General features: G+C 32.0%; 1 protein-coding gene across 1 annotated transcript in view; it reads left to right on the top strand.

Annotated features, from left to right (window-relative positions):
• Positions 1-22,735, top strand: part of Smp_003280 (hypothetical protein) — a gene marked incomplete at both ends in the record, with an annotated part of 46,093 nt that overhangs the window by 17,998 nt on the left and 5,360 nt on the right. The window contains 4 exons of the mRNA XM_018793155.1: positions 1,559-2,055; positions 14,783-15,486; positions 18,844-19,569; positions 22,158-22,414. Coding sequence (XP_018647695.1) covers positions 1,559-2,055; positions 14,783-15,486; positions 18,844-19,569; positions 22,158-22,414 — 2,184 coding nt within the window. The remainder of the gene's footprint in view (positions 1-1,558; positions 2,056-14,782; positions 15,487-18,843; positions 19,570-22,157; positions 22,415-22,735) is intronic.

The following is a 22,735-nucleotide window of genomic DNA, read 5'->3' on the forward strand; positions in this document are numbered from 1 at the left end:
GGGAAGATTCAAACAAGTAATACCAAGTGAGTTCTTATGTTCGTTGTGAATGTCAGTGGAGACATAGTCTTTTGGGTACAGCTGTAGATGCTAATCTATTTTAAGTTTCCTACTAATTAGTATTCAGCAATAAGGAGCACCTAAAATATTGAGGGAAGTGATGTTCACTGTAGTATTTAAAACCGTATCACTTACCATCTTAGTCTGTGATAACAGCACTAAGCTATTTGGGTCACGACTGGATTACCGTAGGACTCAAATGTTTACATATTTGAGGAGTGCCAACTAGTACGATATATATATATATATGCAATGAATTGACTTTTAAATTATTATATGAGGCCAAGTTGAACATCTTAAAGAGTAGTGCGACAAATATTTAAGAGGAAACTATTGTATAATTCACAAGAAATAAATGTTTTGATAAATTTAGAGATTGCTTTAATCGATGTGTTTTTCATTCTATTCAGTTGATGTTGTTATTACAAAACACTGAAGTCAAAGACATAGTAAGTAAACTCATACATAACTGTATGTATTACTGAATTTCATAGTTAATATCACTCACTGATCTTAGTTAGTAAACCACCAGATACCAGGAAGCATTGACACATGTGTCGACCATTGAATGTTGGTTCAATAACCTAGAGATTAAGAGATCACAACGAAACTTGAATGTTCATGGTTCAATCCCTGGTGGGATCAAAGTTGTACACTACTGTAATAAAACAACCGTAAAATGCTTCAGGATGTAAACAATAAAGTGAAAATTATAAAAATAATTTACTAACAGGATCATTCTTAATATTCACTGATCATCTAATCATCTGTTGTATATTTACTTTTGCTTTTTCTTTTTTGAGATAATTTCTTGAATCCATAATTTAATAATGTAGTATCCCTTGGAGAATTATGAATGGTAACTTTTGAGGACTGTTTATGGACCAATGTGATGTGTATATTTCCTATTGTATAACTGTTAAGTAACTAAACTATTCATATTCGTGTTCCTCTTATTATAAGCTTTATTTTGACTTATAGACTATTATTATACGATTTACCATTCTTGAGTTATCCCTAGTCCATTAATTACTGTTCCCCCTATTCACAGCCACATTTAGTCAAATCTTGTACAAATGTTGTTTTCTATTTTATGGTACGATATGGTCTGTTTGATTGGTATATAATCCCAGTATGTTTGAGAATAATGATTAATATTGCAGAGGCTGTTATTGGTGTTCTGGACTTAACTGGCTGGGCTAGGCTGATTTATACTCAAGACTGCTCATAAGGCTTTCGGGTATTATTGATCCGATCGATAAATTCTCTCCTTCCTCATTGGCGGAAATCAGCACGTTCATATATCAAACAGGGCACGCACGCACTCAATCGATATAACAACTGGCGACGGGGATGGGATACAAATCCACGTGGGGAAACCCCAATGGATTAGCGCTCAATCGATATAACAAATCATCCATTTTAATTTATTACCAATGAAAATATCAGAGAATATATGAAAATCTTGTTTTTAATTTTTACATTATTATTTTTTTAGTGTACAAATTTCTGTCCAAAATTATGGAATTCAGTTAAAAATGAAATGGAATTTCCAATGAATATTAATCCCCCTATTCCTATCCCAAATAATTCAATTGAGAATAATCATAATTCTGATAATAATGATTATGAATTTACAAGATCAAATATTTGTAATTTATGTAATGTGACAGAACAACTTTGGTCATTATCATCATCAACATCAACGTCAACGTCAACATCGTCATCGTCGGAACCATTAGCTATAGAATCATCATCATCATTATCAGATAGATTAGAAGATAAACAAACAACATTCTCACAATCATTTGAATTGATTAATTTACATTGTACTTCATGTCATCACTGTATACATGATAAATTATTCTTATGTATGGATAATAAATATTGGCATTTGAATTGTTTAAGATGTTATAAATGTGGTATTACATTACAATGGGAGAAAACATGTTTTGTTAAAAATGATATGGTTTTTTGTCGTGAACATTATAAAAGGTAAGTTAAAAATAGAATTTTAAATTAAAGTAAAATGATTAGTGGATATTAGAAAATAGTTGCATAGTTGAAGCTAGACGAGCAAAGAAAACCTGGAAGCACTGGACGGTCGTTTCATCCTATTGTGGGACTCCTCAGAAGTGCGGGTCCACGACCTCACCTCGCGAGATTCGAACCCAGAACCTATTAGTCTTGCGCCAGAGCGCTTAACCGATAGACCACTGATTAGGAAATAGTGACTGGTCAAAGTTTTGTTTTTTAATGGATACATTTAGTTCAAATAGATGTCAGTGATTTCAGTATTGATTATGATCGTGAGTAATGAGCATAAAAATCATAAGGAATGTCAAGTTTTTCAGGACTTAAAATACTTTATGATAATTAGTACCAACTAACATGAGACCTAAGTACATAACTTGCTACCATTTGCTTACAACCATCTAGTATTGTAAATGTATTATCTTTTTTTATCCGAAATCACTTTGGTAATTACTGTTTAAAAAGAATACTAACATGAGAATTGAAATAAGATTAGGTAAATAGATGCCAAATCGCATTTTGTTTTAGAAAACAGTGTTATTAAATTAACAGTGACACCATACATAAATCTAACACAAAAGTGAATGAAAGTTTTGACCAAAAAGGTTTGTAATCACGTTTGATTGAGCGTTGAAAGAATCAGTCATACATATGTATAGAAATCCATTATGTTGTGTTCGAATTTATTATAACTGTCAGTGGAGAAGTTTTCAAACAAACTCTTCAGTTTATACTGTCTAACAATAATTTCAATTTATCATTAATAATAATCGGTGTTAGTTTAAAAATCTTACATGAAGTCACCTATGCATACTGTATAGTGAGTAATATCTTTCCTTCAAGTATTTTTTTTTAATTAAAATGAACTTCACTACTAAAGTTTCAACGAATTTCAGTAAGCAAAATACCTTAATTTTGAGCTTTTTACCAGCTTCATTCACTCTTTACTATTAAGATCCTAGATACCTAAACCTTTAGGTTCAATAAAATTGATTGATTTGGACGTGCGAAAACATATTGTTACAATTATATCCACTACTTACGCTTCAAAGGATGGAACATTCTCTAAATATTCTTAAGTTACAACTTACTTTATAATTGTTCAGAAACGTATATTTTCCTTAACTATGAGTATATCATCAAAAATTCAATGTTCCATAAATTATTAAAACTAATCTGCTATAACCCTAAAACAAAGTAGTCAGTTTTATGGTGAAACTTCACTGTATTTTCAAACGTAATTATTTATTAACATTGAAAGTTATTCATATTATTAGATTACATATACTGTTGTTTTTAATCGAATCTACTCATAGGAACATTCATGTGGATTGTCACATATCAGTAGCATAGGTTTTCGATAATGTTTTGTTCTCTAAGGTGGATGGATTCATCACGAAGCTTTCATTGTTATTTCAGACAACAGTAATGACGCCTACTTCATGTGAAAATGAATTTTCTAATCTATTGAATAACAATGAAGGTTTTATCCAGTCAACAGAATGCACTATTGATAAAAGAATCCATCCGAGCTGAAAAAAAATTTAATCATCGTTCCAAACATATTAATTTCCGACTTTCGTCAATAGAGTAAACACTCATTGTTACTTTGGTTTTAATGCCTTTAATGATACAGTAGTTACATCTAGCTGACTAGACGAAATACGCTTTCAAGCTTCCACTACTAACTACATTCCACCTATTCTATCTGAATTATTATTACTGTTTCCCCTTAATCGATTGGAGACTAGCTTTTATCATTTATAAAATCTATATTAATCATAGATAAAAAATTTCGAATTATTTTTAACAAAACTTATCTACTTATAATAAGTCGTAAGAAAGGTGAATGAATTTCAGACACCATACTACTGATAATTTGAATTGATCGAATAAACAAATATATGAATAATCATTGACAATAAATTGAACATTAAAAAAAAAACTAAGTTGGTTGACATTTCATTGAATATATCATCAGTTACAAAGTATGACGTTTCCATCTAACCTAATCTTTAATCTTTCACCATAATCTCTATGTTCTCATTATCCTTTCCTGTGGTTAATTTGTACATTTATGTGAATGACAAGATTAGTGAAGAATATCATGTGTGAGAATGATCATTGTGTTTATCTGTGATAATTTCCTTCTCGGTTTCTTTTCTTGTTGTGCTATTATGTCTACCACTAACTAATATTCTTCTATTCCATAAGACAACTATGTGCACACAATATCTAACATAAAAACATAGTATGACACAAAAGAAGGCAAACAATATAGACAATAATTAACCATTTAATTTTAAATCAAATAAAAAACCAAGTAACTAGGTGAAATTTTGATTGTTCACTTTTAATTCTGTAATACATTTAACTTAGATTTTATTCCCTGTCCACTATTTGTCTGTTCAATAGCAGAAATGTTATTAACCCAAACGATTCATAAAATTTGACATGTATTTATTATTTTTTTTTTGATGAAAAGAAGCAAATAACATATTCAAATGTTGATGATAGAGATGGCTAGTAGGAACTGTGTACACAGGATAGATATATATAATCTTTATTGCTGTTTTTTAAACCGTAATACGGTGCACTTGTTTTGTGCTGAGAAATAATCTATGATCAGGTTAAACGAATGAAGATTGCACCATAGTCAATGAATCATTATCAGTTCTGTTTAAATGTATGTTGTGGTCTACTTTGCTAGGTATTTGTATGCATATATATGTACGTATAATAATAAGCAAATGCATTTATTAATGTCTATAAAGTTTTATGTGATTTTTGCACTGGAGAAAAAAAAATAATAACACGACATTACATTTGTGTATTCTTTACCCATAAGTTACACAAAATGTGCCTACAAAAACAAACACACATACATTTACACATGTGTTTACAGTGTGTGTGTGTGTGCGCGAGAGAGATAGACATTTGACAGTTAAAATAGTAGTAGTGAACATTAGTATAAAAATTTTTTATTAGGATTCTTAAAATGCATCATGTCAACACAAAAATACAACTATACAAATGAAATAATGAAAGGAAGATATAAGGGGGAGGGGGAAAGTGAAGAATAATGTAAAGAAATCATAGAATAAAAGCACATCAACTAACTGATCATTATTAAAAGACAAAATGTAATATACATTAGAGATTAGTTGAGGTAGTAGCAATATCAGTGTGTGTGTGTGTGTAGTTGAGGTAATTTTAAAGCACATGAATCTATCTGCATATGGGGTAGAGAAATTTTCACATATCAAGTAATTAGTTTACCCCTAGAAGTAAATAATCGACAACAACAAAAAAATGCACAGTAATATCTTGACCAAAAATCTTTTGAATTTTTAAGAAAAAAAATTAAAAAAAAGTTTTTTCTGGTTAAAATAAAAAAAATACGACATGAGTGTAGTTAGCAGGGAATAGAAGGAAAGTAATAATAGTGACGATTATTATTATTATCGTCATCATCATAAAAGACATGGATACTACCAATAACTGCAAAATGTAATGAAATTTAATTTAATAAATAAAAAAAATTATAAATTATTCATGTAAAAATCTCTGAAAGGAATAGAATTCTGATTATCAATATAATAAATCAGTGATTTAAACGAAACAAATATGCAAGTACCCCCCCACACACACACACATTTACAGGCAAGCAGGTTCATAAAGAGAAGTCTATGAAATGAAAAAAAGGTTGTTTCATTTCATTCTGTTAAACTTAAACGAAATAATCATAACATGACTAGAAAATCTTTAAAATAGAATATGAGAGAGAGAAAAAAAAGCACATCGTTAATGGTGTATTGGTCTAGACACTTTTGAAGATAATACCGATATATTTATACATTTGTGTATTCGTTATTATTATTATCATTATTGTTTGCATTCCTAGTGTGGTTACAATCACAGCATGACAAGTTATAAATTATTTGCTTTATCATTCGGGTTGTATGACTGTTTACTGTATTAAAGAGGAAAATTAGTAAAAAAACAACGACAGATGAAACAGGTTGATAAATTCAAATGTAGATATTGAAGTGAAACAACAACAACAACTGGTTCACTTGGAAGAAATGACAAACAATAAATCAAGTGTATGCTGTTACTTTGTAAAAAGAAAAGAAACAGTAGATGGATAGCTTTTTTTTAATACTATGCTTGTACTAATCATAAAACAGATTGAAGATAGTAGAGTTTGATTATTCACTATTCCATGTGTTTGGTATGAAGGAAGTTGATGATAATTTCCTTCGAGAAGAAAAACGACAAAACTCTAGACAGAGAAAGATCAAGAATTACTGGAAAAATAATCGAAACAATGTAGTACGAAAGTAAAGATTTATTAAATTCATTTAGTATTGTTTGTTTGAATCTTCCCATCGATGTGTTAGGACTGCAACTGGTCAGTCTCTAATTGGCATATGTGTATGCTGTGCGTATTGCCTCAATATAGCCTTATTTCACAAGCATGGTAAACAGAGATGGATAGTGGCTAGCAGTGGAATCCAGTTTGACGCGCGTTTCGTCCTATTTATTGATACAAAGTTTAAGTACTCATTGTGAATACCTACTGCTAAGAAGTTCCATATTAGAATGGAACATTTGTTCACTATGTTTCTTCTGGTTTACAATCATTGTCTTATTAGGATGAATTATGAAAATTCAACAATATAGTTTCTTGAATGTAATCTGATTCTGTTGTAGATGATGATATTAACATGTTTCTTCTCTGTGTATGTACTGCTTTTCACTTATTGTAATAGTCATTCCAGAAGGAATTCTTAACATTTTATAAATTTACAGAGCAATATGATAAACATTTTGTTAAGAAAAACATCTTAGATATTTTAAAGTACATAGGTACTAAATAGAGATAGATTAATCTATATAATGTAGGATTTTCTTTAACATAATAATACGTTTATACAGTACATTTTATTAGTACAAAATACCCATCATAATAATTTATGAACGGTAGTCAGTTACATGTAAAAATCAGTTAGATTGAGTGTGAAGAACATTAAATGACCGTCATTAAAGACTTGGAAGCACTGAACAGACTCTTCGTCCTAGTTTCAGACTCCTAAGAAGTGAGCATCCACTCAAGCTAATCCATATTATGTAGATATAGGTATCTATCTCAGACAATGGAGAACGATCGCACAATTTTGTGTATTGGTTGAAGTTTGACATTAATACCGTTGGATGCCAGCTCATAGATCTCGATGTTAAGCGTTCGCATGCGAGACTAAAGGTTCTGAGTTTAAGTACCGTGTGTGTGATCGTGGATGAGTACTACTGAGCAGTTACGTAGTAAGACGAAACGACCATCCAGTGCTTCCAGGTTTTTGATGATGGTCTAACACTGATTGATTCATGATCATGATTTCTTATTTCCGGTATCACATTGCAAAGTTAGTCACAAGCGAGCACATGTTTAATTATAAAAGAGATTAATCGACATTTTTCATTCTCTTAGTTAACACCAATGGTCGTTTAACTGAGATTATTCTATGATGTTAACTATGAAAACAATTAAATTAAAGAATTTCAACTCAGTAAACCAAATGTGATTAGTGATACTTTAGAACAGAAACTAACTGAATCAAATATATGTTCGTACTTCATTGTTGATGGAGTAGGAATGGTTAGAATACATTCAACAAGTAATTTCGTTTTGATATCTAATGGATACTTGGAAACATGAAAATGTATAACTTATAAGATTACATATACCCTCATACTTTAATGAACACAGAAAATGGGATCAAATTCATTTTTTAAAATATCACATTTATGTAATATGATATTACTATATAGAATGATATTTTCTCAAACTAAAAGCGATATTTGATAGTGGCTAGTAGTGTAACCCAGGATGTTCGTTTCATTTGTGACTCATCAATTGAATGTACCTGCATATTAGTGTTAATATTCACATCAAGATACGAATGCAAAATGTATTGTCCGCCTAACTACTGAGTTGAGGTACGTGTTAACTTGTGAAAATCTCACAAAGACTTTTTTTGATTTCATCACTTCACAGATAACTTTACTAAAATACATCTACCATTCTTATTACAATTTCATTAAAATCATTACAATATACAAGAGGTAATTGGTTACTATGTAGAGGACATTTTAAATAAAATAGAATGAAATAGGGACATCGGTCATATTAATACGTGAGTTATAATAATAAATTAATTAATTGTGTGGTTTACACAGTATGTCAAATTTATGACACATGAGAAGTTACTAAAATCTAAATAAACTTATGACTAGGAAAATGTTTAGAAGGCTATTTGAATTTAAAACCTGATATAATGCTGACAAATCCTTCTAGATCCTAGAATTCTCACTTCCTATTCTCGAATATACATGACAGTATTGTTCTAGAGATTCATAAGTCTCACCGATTTTTTCATGTCCCTGAACTAAAGGTGAAATATTTAAGGAACTCGGTTAGACTAAAATTTATGAACGACCTTTCAGTGACTCTCAAGTGACCTTGAGAATGTTAACCTACTAAGTAGGACCAAATGAGGGTTATAAACCTGTGTGAGGAATTAGAATTATGATTTATAGTTGATGGTTAGGGTTAGGAATTCCATTTAGGATTTTCATAACGAATTGACATAAGCTAGAATACCAAAACGCTATTTAGCCAAATGGATGAATGAATTTCGTGCCAAAATCCAAGATTCATTATTTTATATCTGATTGGTTTGTCCATGAATTATAATCTCACCAGGATCCCCATTACTGCTTAAAAATATTTCACCGTGTAAAATTTTCAAATATTTTTTTTACCAACTAACCCTATATAAGAATAAATTACAAGTGGGTATAGGGAAGGAAATAATTATTTGAATGTTCACTTCCTATTTGTATTTTCCAGTTTCTTTGGTAATGACTTTTTGCGAAAATAAGAATAATGATACTCGGATAACATAAACTTGTGATAATTCACTAACACTTCTTATATTATCAGAAGGGGTTTTTTGGAGATTTCAGTATTTTCATAGTTGGTATTATGAGTCAGTTGAAGCTAGACCACCAGGGAAAATCTGGAATCACTGGACGGCCGTTTCGTCCTATTATGCGACTCCTCAGCAGTGCGCATCCACGACCCCGCCTCGAGAGATTCGAACCCAGAACCTACCAGTCTCGCACCATAGCGCTTAACCGATAGACCATTGAGCCGGGAACCAACGGTGTTAATGCCTAACCTCAACCAATCCATTAAGTTGAGCAACCATTCACCAATGTCATCAGTGAGTTGATATCTCCCAACAGACCTGGTTGAACTCTTATATTATTTAATACTTACGTACAACCCTTTGATTGGACATGTTTATCACTTCCATCCACCTGAAATTAAGATTGAATTATTTGGGAAAACAGAACTAAGCTCTATAGTTCTTAAGCGATTTTACTTAGATTACTATAAACACTTTTTTCCTTGTAGCATTCACAGTACATGTAATACAGCATATCTTTGCTCACAATGCTTGTGAAATAAGGCTATATTGAGGCAATTCGCACAGTATGCACATATGCCAATTCGAGACTGACCAGTTGCAGTCCTAAACATTAATGGGAAGATTCAAACAAGTAATACTAATTGGATACAAATCAATATTATTTGTTTATTACAGCCTTTCAATAGTTAAAATCTTATGGATAATTGGTTGATTACCATAATATATTATTTAGTATATAATCTATACCAAGCAGTATTTTCTGGAAATAAATTGGAAACACAAAGCGATCACTTTCTAAGCGCAGTTCAGAACACTACTTTTAAAAGAATGCATAACAATTACCAGTTTAACACAGGAGCATCAAATCTGGACACATTGCTCTGAAGAAGTCTTTTTTCAAAATAATCTACACAATCAAAGGGACTGGATCGAAAGGAGGTCGAATAAAAAACGTATGCACTGCTGAGGTATTGATAATTCACCAATTCATGTCCGAACTCTGTGTGCAAAAGCGATACTTCCAACCTTTCACTCTTCCTTGGCGTTAATTCCCTTTTGTAGTGCTGTTTGCTTGTATCTTTCTCTTACCTCCTAATTATTGTGTAACCTCATTTGATAATAAGAGTCTCGAATCCCTTTGCGATGCAAGTTTTTCTATCCTTCTATAGAAATAAATTTATCTTTACCATGTGAACTTATGAATTACTATGGTTCTTCAGTTTGTTTAGATGGTATGTAATCCAAGTAATGATCATTATTTTCAGAATGGGGTTTTGTGGATATTGTAGTAATTTTTAATGGTTGAATTCATGAGTGGATTAAAGCTAGACCAGTATGTGAAATCTGGAAGCACTGGACGGATAATAATCATCATGTGCTCACTAGTAACAGGCTACAAGGGGTATTTTCTGGAGTTTTAGTGAGAAAACGTAACCAGTGAAGTTCGACCAGGTCTGTTATAAAGGCAGGTACTCACTGAAGAGAATGGAGGACGGTCACGTAATATCGTAGATTAGTTGAAGTTAGACATGAACACCGTTGGATGCCGGTTCAGTGGTTTAGGGTTCAAGAGTTCGCCCACGAGACCAATGGTCCTGGGGTCGAGTACCGCGTGTGAAGTTGTGAGTACACACTGCTTAGGAGTCCCTTGCTACAACGAAATGATTGTCGCCTTGACAATAATCAGATTCTGTATCTAAAGATTACTAAGTGTGTAATTACCGGTAATTTATTCGAAATAGGCGACTTATTTAGAAATTCACCTCTGAAAAACCATGAATTTAGTTAAATGATATTTTTAGATCGTCTATGATCTGTAACTACATGCTTAACAGTTTAACTTTTTTTTCAATGTATACAAAGAATTTTAACAATACTGTAGGCTGACGTTGATAATCATTATGAGTAACCTTGTAAACTTAAACCAGTTATTTAGTCAATTAAAACAATGCCTGTAGTTTCTGGAGATGATCATTTCCAAGTAGCCAAAAGATCTTTTTTAGTTTTATTTAAAGTTGTACTTTGAAATTTCACTCTAGCTTCTTCACTTAACATATTAAAACAATCTTATTCATTCATGAATATTTGTTTTAACATTGTCAAATTTCATAGTTATCATTTTCACATTTTCTTGAATAATCTAAAGTCATGTGGTCTATTTATTGCTTTTATCCTTGTTTTCACAGCTTGAATTTGTTACATACATTTTACAATTATTATTTTCATTGTGGGGTTGTGGAGATTGTTCATTTTTCGACTGAGATCATGAACCGATGAATGTTAGACCACCATCAAAAACCTGGAAGCACTGGATGGTCGTTTCGTCTTACTACGTAACTGCTCAGTAGTATTCATCCACGATCACGCACATGGGATTCGAACTCAGGACCTTTATTCTGCACGCAAACGCTTAATATCTAACTCCAACCAATACACGAAATTGCGCAATCGTTCTCCATTGTCTGAGATAGATACCTGTCTCTACCTGATACGAATTGGCTTCGGTGGATGCCCACTTCTTAGGAGTCTCGCATTAGGGGGAAGGGGCTGTCTAGTGCTTACAGGTCTTCAATGGTGGCCCAACATTCATCGATTCATGATCCCAATCAAAAGCAATTATTATTTTATCATACAAATGTATACTGAACTAAATTTCGAGTGATTTACTTTACAAACTAGCGGTGGGGAATTCTAAGCTTGTTTATGCTTTACACATAGGCATCCTGAATTGTTTTTCTACACAAAGTTGTTCTCTTCGCAATTCACCTGTTGAAATCTAATAAAACAATTTATAATAATTTTATACTTATTTGATACGAGCCCCAAAGATTAGGTCTAGCAACAATCACGTCTCAACTGATTTCAGAATGAGTAACCTACAAATTAATTTCAGCCAATCGCTTATTACATTTTATCATATTTATCTTGAATTCAGATTCTGTATGTAAGCATTTTAGTCTTGTCTTTGCTTTTGAATTATTTTACGGCCAAAATCAATAATATTTAACTACACATCATATCATTGTGTTCATCCATTGACTATCATTCTATTCATTGATTTTAACAATTGAATAGTTCATCTAACTATATCATTTAGAAATCCTCCTTGATCAAAGAGTGATCTGATGAAATTTCTTTCTCTGTTATACTTCAATTACAAATATAATGAATATTCAGATGAATGTTATCTAAAATGGTTGAATTTTTATTGTGAAATAGATCACTTTTAACTTGATATTCAGAACAAGTATTACGTCATTCTAACATAAATTTTTATGATTGAAAGTTATTAGTAAACGTCAGAATATTTCTAAACTTGGTTTTATGTCACTCCATACACTTCAACGTAGCATATCTTTAAAGATTTTGAAAATGATGCTATCGATTATACTAGTTTCTACAATGGATAAGTTATATGCACTGATTGTTCACTTAGTAGTAATCAATGTGATTTTTGTCCAGCTTTTTTATGTTAAGTAACATCTGTCGTTCTAATGGGTCGATTAACTTAAGAAAATCAAAAACACTGTGCATTGTGTCAGTTGTCATAGTGATTGATGGCATTTAACAGAAAGATGTGAGACTAGTTTTAGTGTCGATCGGTGCTGATCACCAGGATGTATCTGCAATTTTACACATTTATCTACAGAAATTGTATAAGAATAAGAGTTAGAAATATGTGAAAAAAGTTGCTAATCAAAGTTTATTCTAGGTGAATACTTCATTCATACAAGAGACCAATCACCATACAAATAACTTAATAGTAAAACTCACTATAACACTGAACGAGGACTTTTATTCTTCTAAAATTCAAACAGATCTTATTGAAGAATACAGGTTAACGATAAACCAAATCCATGGATCACTTGACGATTGAATCTTAACCATTAAACTTTCAGGCATGATTTTAAATATATAATTTTGCTTCATACAGTTATTCCAAATAACACATAGAGTATTCACATTCAATCAGCTTACAGTTTTTGATACACATAAATATGCTTTCATTATAGCATTAAGTTCAAACTTAAGAATCTAAAAGGAATAACATTTTTTAGGCTACAAACCATCGTTTTAACTGTTATGTAAATCTTAGAGATGTAAAACAAATAATGTGACCGCAAATTGTATTATTTTTATACATAGAACAAGAAGTGTAAGTATCTTATATAAGTTGAGGACTTTATTTTAAGTAATAAAATTACAATACAACTCTATTTTTTCAGTATGGGATTGTGGAGATTGTTGAGATAATGAACCAATCAATGTTGAACCACCGTTGAAAACCTCCTCAACAGTGCTCACTCATGGTCCTCACGTGAGCTTCAAACCCAGGACCTTCGGTCTAGTGTGAGAACACTTATTCTTTAGATTACTGAGCCGTCATTCAACGATATTAATATTTGACTTCAACCAATCCATGATATTCATTTATTATTGTTTGTTTGAATCATCCCATTGATGTTTAGGACTGCAACTAGTCAGTCTCGAATTGGCATATGTGCATACTGTGCGTATTGCCTCGATATAGCCTTATTTCACAAGAATTGTAAGCAAAGATGGATACAATACTAAGTGAATTCAAACTTCACCCCATTGCACAGGCAAGTAGCTATCAGGACTCAGTAGCTGAGTCGATAACGCAATGGAGTTTGAAGCGAAAGGTACTGGGTTCGAGTGCCAGAGTGAATATCAACTCTGAGATGCAGGTACATCCAGTTGACTAGTCCCAAATAGGATGAAACGCGCGTCCAACTGGATTCCACTACTAGCCACTATCCATCTTTGCTTACAATCCATGATATTTTGCTAATTTTTTTCATTAGGATGGTAATCGTACACCAAGAGATGTATCAATAAAAAATTTTCAATATGAAGTTCAATCATGTCGAGTATGAGGCAATCACCCACTGAACTCAATGTAATGATTCAATAATGATGGAATATTAGAATAAGCTTTGAAGTTCATAAATGGAACTTATATTTATAAGCATTCTAATATGCTGTCGGTAAGACGAAACAAAAACTGGTACATATATTCTGTTTATTTTTCTTACCTATGTTACATAATACTTTTCAAAAACCAAAAAATTTCATAATAGGGACTTGAGTAAATAAATGTGACAGTAAAAACATTTAAATGTCTTAATTGGGGTACCTAGCCTGTCATATGCCCTGATGGTGTTCTCGTGACTTTCGGGTTGCCTATTCTGCCAAGGGAGATGAGACAATGCATGACAGTATTGTTGTGTGCTAGGTTCAAAGAGAATTTTCATAGTTGAAATCATGAGTCTATTGAAGCTAGACCACCATGGAAAACCTGGAAGCAATGGACGGCCGTTTCGACATAGTATGGGACTCCTCAGCAGTGTTCATCCACGATCCCACCTCTCAAGATTCGAACCCAAGACTTATCAGTCTCACGCGCTAGCGCTTAACCTTTAGACCACTGAGCCGGTATCCAACGGTGTTAATGTCTAACTTCAACCAATCCACAATGTTCGAGCAACCGTTCACCAATTATCTTCAGTGAGTTGATATCTCCCAACAGACTTGTTTGAACTCCACTGGTCACTGCTTCCCACTAGAAGAATTGTTTGCTATATGCATGCAAGTCCGCCCGCGTTATTGTTCCTATTGTTCTTAAATATCTTAATTATCATTCAATATATTTTTTTCTCATTTTTTAGACTTTCTTCTTGTTTTCGATGTGGTATTAAATTAAATAAAAATGATTTAATTTTTCAAGTTAATTATGATACATTATATCATGAATCATGTTTCACTTGTTATACTTGTGGTCGTTTATTAAAATATGGTGATACATATATATTAGAAAATCAGACTATTCAATGTTCATCACATACTACTACTACTACTACTACTAATCTTACTACTAATAATGATCAATCATTTATGATAAATAAAACATCTAATGATACAAATCATTCTTATATTCATTCAACTATTAAACAATCAAATATCAATAATCAATTTCCTAATTTAATAAATTTTTTACAATCACCGAACTCCATTAATTTCAATGAAGAAAATAATAATTTTCATGAAAATTTAAAAAAAATTACAAAAAATTTTTCATCTCATTCATTAACACCACCCTCATATGATTATCAACAACAAAATGATTTATCGATTATTTATGAAACTACTACTACTAATAATAATAGTAGTAATAATAATAATGATAAATTTTCCAGTAATGATGAAAATAATCAACAAAAAAATGAAAAAAATTCAATGAATAATATAATTATGAATTATTCAACGGAACAATTAACTCCTTTATTAGTAACTAATTCATTATTATTAGAAAGGAATAAATTAATCAATTTAACTAATCATATTGATGATTGTCAAAATTATTTAATTAAATGTAAGTTTATTTTTAATATTTACTTATTTACCTTAAAAGTAGTATTTATAAAACTTTAGTTACTGGTGCTTTTATTATACAGTTTGGGGCAATCATTATAATATGATTTAGTCTCAATCTGAATCCAGCGATAAAGGTTCCTATTCTAGCAAACGTCTTGCTTCAACATATATTACATCGATGGACAACATCACAGTAGTCTACACAAGGTCTACAATTCATTTAATTACCACAATTACAAATACAGGAACTTCTTAGTAGTCTCATTTGTTGTAGCCGCTTAATTGTCAAGTTTTCTCTAAAATCCTCTGTGAACCGAACGTACATGAGTGTCAGGTACTGAAATTGGCGCCATGACCTTGAAACCTCTTAAACGTTCCTGATTGGCTCGTCCATAAATTAGAGTCTCGCCAAATTTTATTATGAATTCAAGTTCTGGATTGACAATGAACTATTTATACATGTATGGGAATAGAACAACTTGTAGTGCCATGCTTCGTTAATCGATCATCTCGGTTACCGTCATAATGCCAATAGTAACGGTGCGTAAAATCAGAAGGTAAAGAGAAGCGGCAACTACAATTTATTGACAAATGACTCAGGCCAGAAGGTTACAAACACCTGAGCAAATATCAGCGAGCAGTGGGCAATCCAGTGAGTAAGCAATTATATAGGCAATTTATAGTCAAATTGAATAAGGGCACAGCAAAACAAAACAGAAGTTGATAATAGGATTTGCGTGCTTACATATATGGGGAGGAGTGAGAGTCATGGAATGATACTTAAGCAATCAACATTTTGGCTACAGTGTCATGTGTTATAGTGATCATAACAGTACTGTTATATCCCCTGGTGAATTATGAATAGTAACTCTAAGAACTATTTATCGACCAATGTATTATGCCTATTTCCTATTGTACAATTGTTACGTAACTAAACTATTCATATTCGTGTTTCTCTTATCATTAGCTTTATTTTGATCTTTGATTTATTATCATACGATTCTTGAGTTATAATCAGTTTATTGATTACTTTGGTTTGTATAAAAACTCAGTATGTTTGTAAATAATGATTCATATTGCCGAGGCTGTTATTTGTGTTCTGGACTTAACGGGCTGGGCTAGGCAGATAGGAAGGGCCGATAAGCAATCAAGACTGCTCGTAAGATTTCAAGTATCATTTGCGTCCGATCAATAAATCCACTTCTCTCTAATTGCACGTTCATATATATTACGAGTTCACACGATATAACAAGTACAAAAAATATGCAAATTTTTTTATCCAAATGACGATGTCTGTTAAGTAAGTTAATAAAAAGGCTTAACCAAAATTAACCGTACTTAAAATCGATTGCAGGATAGTTGCTATAAGCTAATTGAATCTCTTTAATTCGTTGTTGAATGTTCAAAAGTACTTTATGTATTGAGGTCAAGACTTGACTTATATTAGACGAACATTGGAAACTAGAGAGGAGTGAACAATTATTTCGTTCTGATACGAGACTCCTTATGAAGTGAAGAGCCACGATCTTACCTTAGGGAATCAAATCCAAAATATTTGATCTCACAACTGGATGCTTGACTTCTAGATGCCTAAGTTGGCATTCAGTCAACTCAAGATATTTTGCGAGGATCTTCTAATGCTTGGTGTGAATAGTTGTCTGATTTTCGACATGGTAGAACTCCACTGGTTGTGGATTTTCATTAAAGCTACAAAAATTTTTGTGGATTGTAATTTTATTAATGAATTTCGCCATCAAAAGTTTGAATTCAAAAATACTAAATAAGTTAATGCTTTATATCAATTTATTTCTTCAATGTTCATAATCTTGATAATACTTTTGTTTATCTGTTAGCTACTAACTTAAGTAATATAGTCAAGTTCGGAAACTTTAAAGTTAGGTGAATTTAAATAGGACTAAAACCATTTTTAGTAATGTATTAGAAGTTATACGTTTCAGTTTAAATCAATGTACTAAAATCGAGTCAGTTATATGTGCCAAATATGGATAGTTTCGCTTATCCAAAAGAACTTTGGTAGAAATGAAAGTTATACTCATTAGTAGTATAGGAAGTTTATGAAAAGTTTTCAGTTTGTAGTTTGTATCACTGACTGTAGTTTGAGAACTGTCGAATACTATAGTAAACCGGATATTTATTTTATGGTAGTGTAGCCCTCCTCATGAGTTTGCACTTGCAACCCCTCCAGTAATTGAATATGAGAATTTGAAACTTCGCTATGAGCATGATTCCCTGGAATCACTGAGCTGCTGATTAATTGTTCACACTTCAAACTCCAATGATTTACACTTAACAGGTACTTGAAAGTATTAGAAGTATCCAAAAGCTCTAAATTATTATCAAAAAGATAAGAAAGCGTCACAACAGAAAACCAGAGAAACATTTATATTTCACCTCAAAATTATGTCGTAATGGACTGCTCAGTTCACTTTGATCTCAGCTGTGATGATTTTACGACTAATCTTTATGTTTGGATTAACAGTAAACATTTCAAGCAAAGACAGTTATAAAGTACTTATTTGATACAGTCAACATCTATATGTAAATCAAGAATCCAATAAGAACATGCTACCTAAATTTACCTCATTTCTTATAAGGATACAATAAAATACTGAAGATCATATTTATTCGATTGATTAAAGTTACCTTTGGGGAGATAAATGGACTTCATTTCATATACATTTAGCAAATCAAAAGCCACATTCTTACAATTGAACAGCATATGAAACTCAAAACAACTATCAACCAATATCAAAGTCACAATTTCAATACAAACGTCAACACAGTCTTACTGTACCGAGATAAAACGTGGAAAACTATTACAACCATCATCAAAGATGTACAACTATTTATAAACATATGTGTACTCAACATACTCAATATCCGTTGGTAGGATACCATCAACAACAACCTATTGTGAGAGAGAACAGACCAACTTCCATCTGATGGGTGGGGGAATCAAGAAAAGATGATGGAAGTGGATAGGACATACACTGTGGGAATCATCAAAGTGCATTACGAAGCAAATGCTAACTTGTAATCCTGAAGGGGAACGGAAAAGAGGAGGACCGAAGTACACAATGAGTCAGGAATCGAAAACAGACATGAAAAGGATGAATAACAACTGGAAAGAACTGGAATGGATTACCCAGAACAAGGTTGAATGGAGAGTGCTGGTTGGAGGCTTATGCTCCTCTGCCAGGGCTAACAGGCGTAATAAGTAAGTAAGTAAGGCATACACATACTAGCGGTTAATACAAAATTCCTTAATCACTTAAAATGTAATGATATTTCAATTGTCTGATTACTTAATTTCTATCCTTATCAATATTTACAGCTCATAATCAAGATGATAATGAAAGTCTTTCTGATTGTTCAAAAATCCCCATGAAAAACTTTGCATATCATGAAAAAGATTTAAACAAATTAACCCATACACAATTTTGTTTAATTGATACAAATCCTAATTATATTACTGATTATGTCATTTCAAATACAAAATTATCAACTATCAATTATAATGAATCCATGGAAATAAAAGAGATCACGGAAACTGATAATACCAGGATTAATTTATTACCAAGTATAGAAACTGTAACACAATCATTCAATACTAAATCTAATATTATCATTGATAGTTTAAATAATGACATTCATACAAATTGTATATTGAATACAATCTCTACTAGAACACCAATTAGTACAGTTTTAACTTCACCGTTATATTCATTCTGTTCCCCGTCGTCGTCATCTTCTTCTTCACCTTCATTATCATCGATATGTATTTCATTATCAACTTCACCACCATTATGTCCTATTGGAAATTTTACAAATGTTAGTTCTATATCAAAAACTGGTCTATCTACAAATAAAGATGTACACAATGTAATCACATTGAATGATACTAGTCAAAATCATATTATCAATAAAAGAGAATTACCAATGTTAACAGATTTATGTGAAACTCCAACTAACAACAAACAACAACAACCTCCATTAAATGAAACCATGACAAATGAAGTCGTGAATAAAACATCTGTGAAATCTGTTAATTTATTTAAAAGTCAGTTCTGAGAAATTTTAATTTAATTAATTTTGTTCTTTACAGCTGAAAGGTTCAGTCACCTATTTTACTCAATTTAAAAAAACATTTTATGTATTTTATCCACTATGGGATTTATTTATTTTAATATATATTGATACAAAGGGGCACCGAATAAATTTGCGCCACACAATTCACTTGATTTGTGTGTGGGCTGTGATACTGCCAGGGTTCTCAGACCGGAGCAGGTGGTTTTCTTAGGGGGCCACGCCCGAGGCCTTTGACCTAAAGATCTGATCCACAAAACAGTGGAGCAACGTCAGGAGATGCAGTCCTATGGTAGCCAGTGACCAACGATTGATTCATACGACATTTGTTCACTCAGGATACTGAAGCTCATGTGCACCATTGGTTTGGAATCAGGGTTTTCCAACTCCTCTAGGTGGACTTGTCTTGTACACCCACCCGGTTAAAGCACCGGACATTCGCTTTTCGTGCTCTCAATTTCACAAACAACACCCCGCCGCGGGAAAGCAGTGAGTAGGACTTACCTGACAGAGGCTGTATATGAGTGACAATTTGAGAGCATTTTGATAGGGAGAGCGGACTCGCCTCATCCTCGGCCTTACTAGGGCATTGGGGGGCCACTATAAAATACTGTTTTGTGAATAAATTTTAGTAATGTTACAGCAAAAATACATTTTTATTGATACTTTCAGCTGAATTTGGGGATTGTAAAAATTTGTCATTTTACCAGGGAAGAACCAAAAACCCTCAGGTTCTGTGACATTTTATCTGCATAATGCAGTCATCAAACCTGATGTTAAACAAAGATGTATAGTGGCTAGTAATGAAATCCAGGATGCGAGTTTTGCCCTATTTGAGACTCTTCAGCTGGATGTGCCTACATCCCAAAGCTGATCTTTGCTCCAGGACTCAGACCCAGTACCGTTCACTTCAAACAAACAATACAAAATGACTTTGACCTAATGTTAAATTTTATTTCAATATTCTAGATTGAATGATATTTCATTAAGTGAAAACTTTTCATACAGATACAATCTGTTTTTGTTGTGTTGTGAAATGAAAGCATCCAAAGAAAATTGAAGACCAATTTTTATGTAATAATTTGATTCTGATCAATTTATTGTGTCGAGTTGCTCTGTGAAGAGAGTCGTATTCTGTAATATGGTTATTATTGACTGAAACAAAAAGATATTCATGCTTATCCTTAAATGTACTATCGAATTGCATGAAGAGTTGAGAAAGTTGACTATGAAGTGATTTATAAAGGTTTCTTCAACAGTTTTAAGGAAGGATTAACCAGAAAATGCTGAGTTAATGCTTTGTTTGAATTTGGAACACATCAGTACTGCTTACCTTTGACCTCAGAAAAATATATCCAAAAACATTCAAGTCCCACAGTGAACTTAATTCCATTCAGCTCTTGAGTGCTGATCGCATAGTTCAGATTTTTTGTCGATATTTCTTTCGTGATTTAATATGACCGTCGCTTGATAACTGACTGAAAACAGACACGACTGACTATAAAATTGTTGAGTTGATCTTATGTGATCACACAATTAATATTCACTGTGAAGGTTTGTAATTTGATCAACATTCAATAAGTTTGTTACCATAAAATGTTGTTGGGAGATTACAGTAATCCTGAAACTGATACCGACTATATATAAGGTGTTAGTATGAATTGAATAGTATATTAAATGTTAAATTGGTAGTTATATCAGAGCTGGTAGCAGTAAGTTATGAAGTTAGTATAAAAATCCTGTATTATTCTATACTATTTATTTGATTCATTTCATTTGGCTTTAAGCCAAGGACAAACTGAAAAAGATCATATTGATATATTGCTATTTAATTCAATATCTTGACTAATGTCACAATAACATAACCAGAATAAACATTCAAACTTTAACTATAAACTGGATAACTCTTTTTGAACCCTTTAAGAATAGAATTATATGAGAAGTATTGGATGAGAAAAATTTTAAAGTTATTGTGCTTCTTTTCAATTAGAGTATGCTAAATTATCAGAAGGGTTTTTTTGTGAAGATTTCAGTAATTTTACAGTTTAAATCATGAGTCAATTGAAGCTAGACCACCATGTGAAACCTAGGAGCACTAAACGACCTTTTCGTTCTATTGTGGGACTCCTCAGCAGTGAACATCTACGATCCCACTTCGCCAGACTCGAACTCAGGACATATCAGTTTCACGTGCGAGCGCTTAACTTTTAGAATCACTGAGCCGGTATCCAACGGTGTTATTGTCCAACTCCAACCAATTCACGAAACTGAGCAACCGTTCACCATTGTCTTCAGTGAGTTACTATCTCACAACAGACCCAGTTGAACTCTACTGGTCACTGCTTCTCACTGGGACTCGAAGAAATACCTCTTGAAGCTAGTCACTAGTGAGCATATGATCATTATTAGAAAGGAGTTTTTTGTGAAGATTTTAGTAATTTTATAATTGAAATCATGAGTGTTACATTAAACATACATTTGATTGATCTACTTTTCTTTTATTGATTAATATTGATTAATTCAATTACATCATTTTTTTTTATAATTTCACTTTTATTCTAGATACAAAATCAGATCAATTCAAATCAACAAAATCAATAAAATTTATAAAAAAATTAGATAATGAACGTTTAATCACTAATGAAAAACTACATAGACGTATGGATAAAAGTACAGGAAAAATTAAAAGAATACGTACATCATTTAAACATCAACAATTAAGAATAATGAAATCATATTTTGAATTTAGTCATAATCCTGATTCAAAAGATTTAAAACAATTATCACAAAAAACTGGTTTATCTAAACGTGTTTTACAGGTAAGTAGAATATAAGTTGATGTAGTTTCATTATCATCATCATCATCATCATTATCATCATCCTCATCATCATCATAATCATCGTCACCAAAATCTTCATACAAATCATCATCATCATCATCAGTCAAATCAGCGTCAACATCATCATATTCATCAGCAAGTTATCCTGTTCATCATCATCGTAATCATCATCATTATCGTACAAATAAACGTCATCATCCAAATCATCAATATCATCAACATCACATTCATGATACTAATCATAACAATTTTCATCATACAAATCATCATCATCATCATGTGCAAGAGCATCATCATCCA

This window comes from Schistosoma mansoni, chromosome 1, assembly GCF_000237925.1.
Source record: "Schistosoma mansoni strain Puerto Rico chromosome 1, complete genome".
NCBI lineage: Eukaryota > Metazoa > Platyhelminthes > Trematoda > Strigeidida > Schistosomatidae > Schistosoma > Schistosoma mansoni.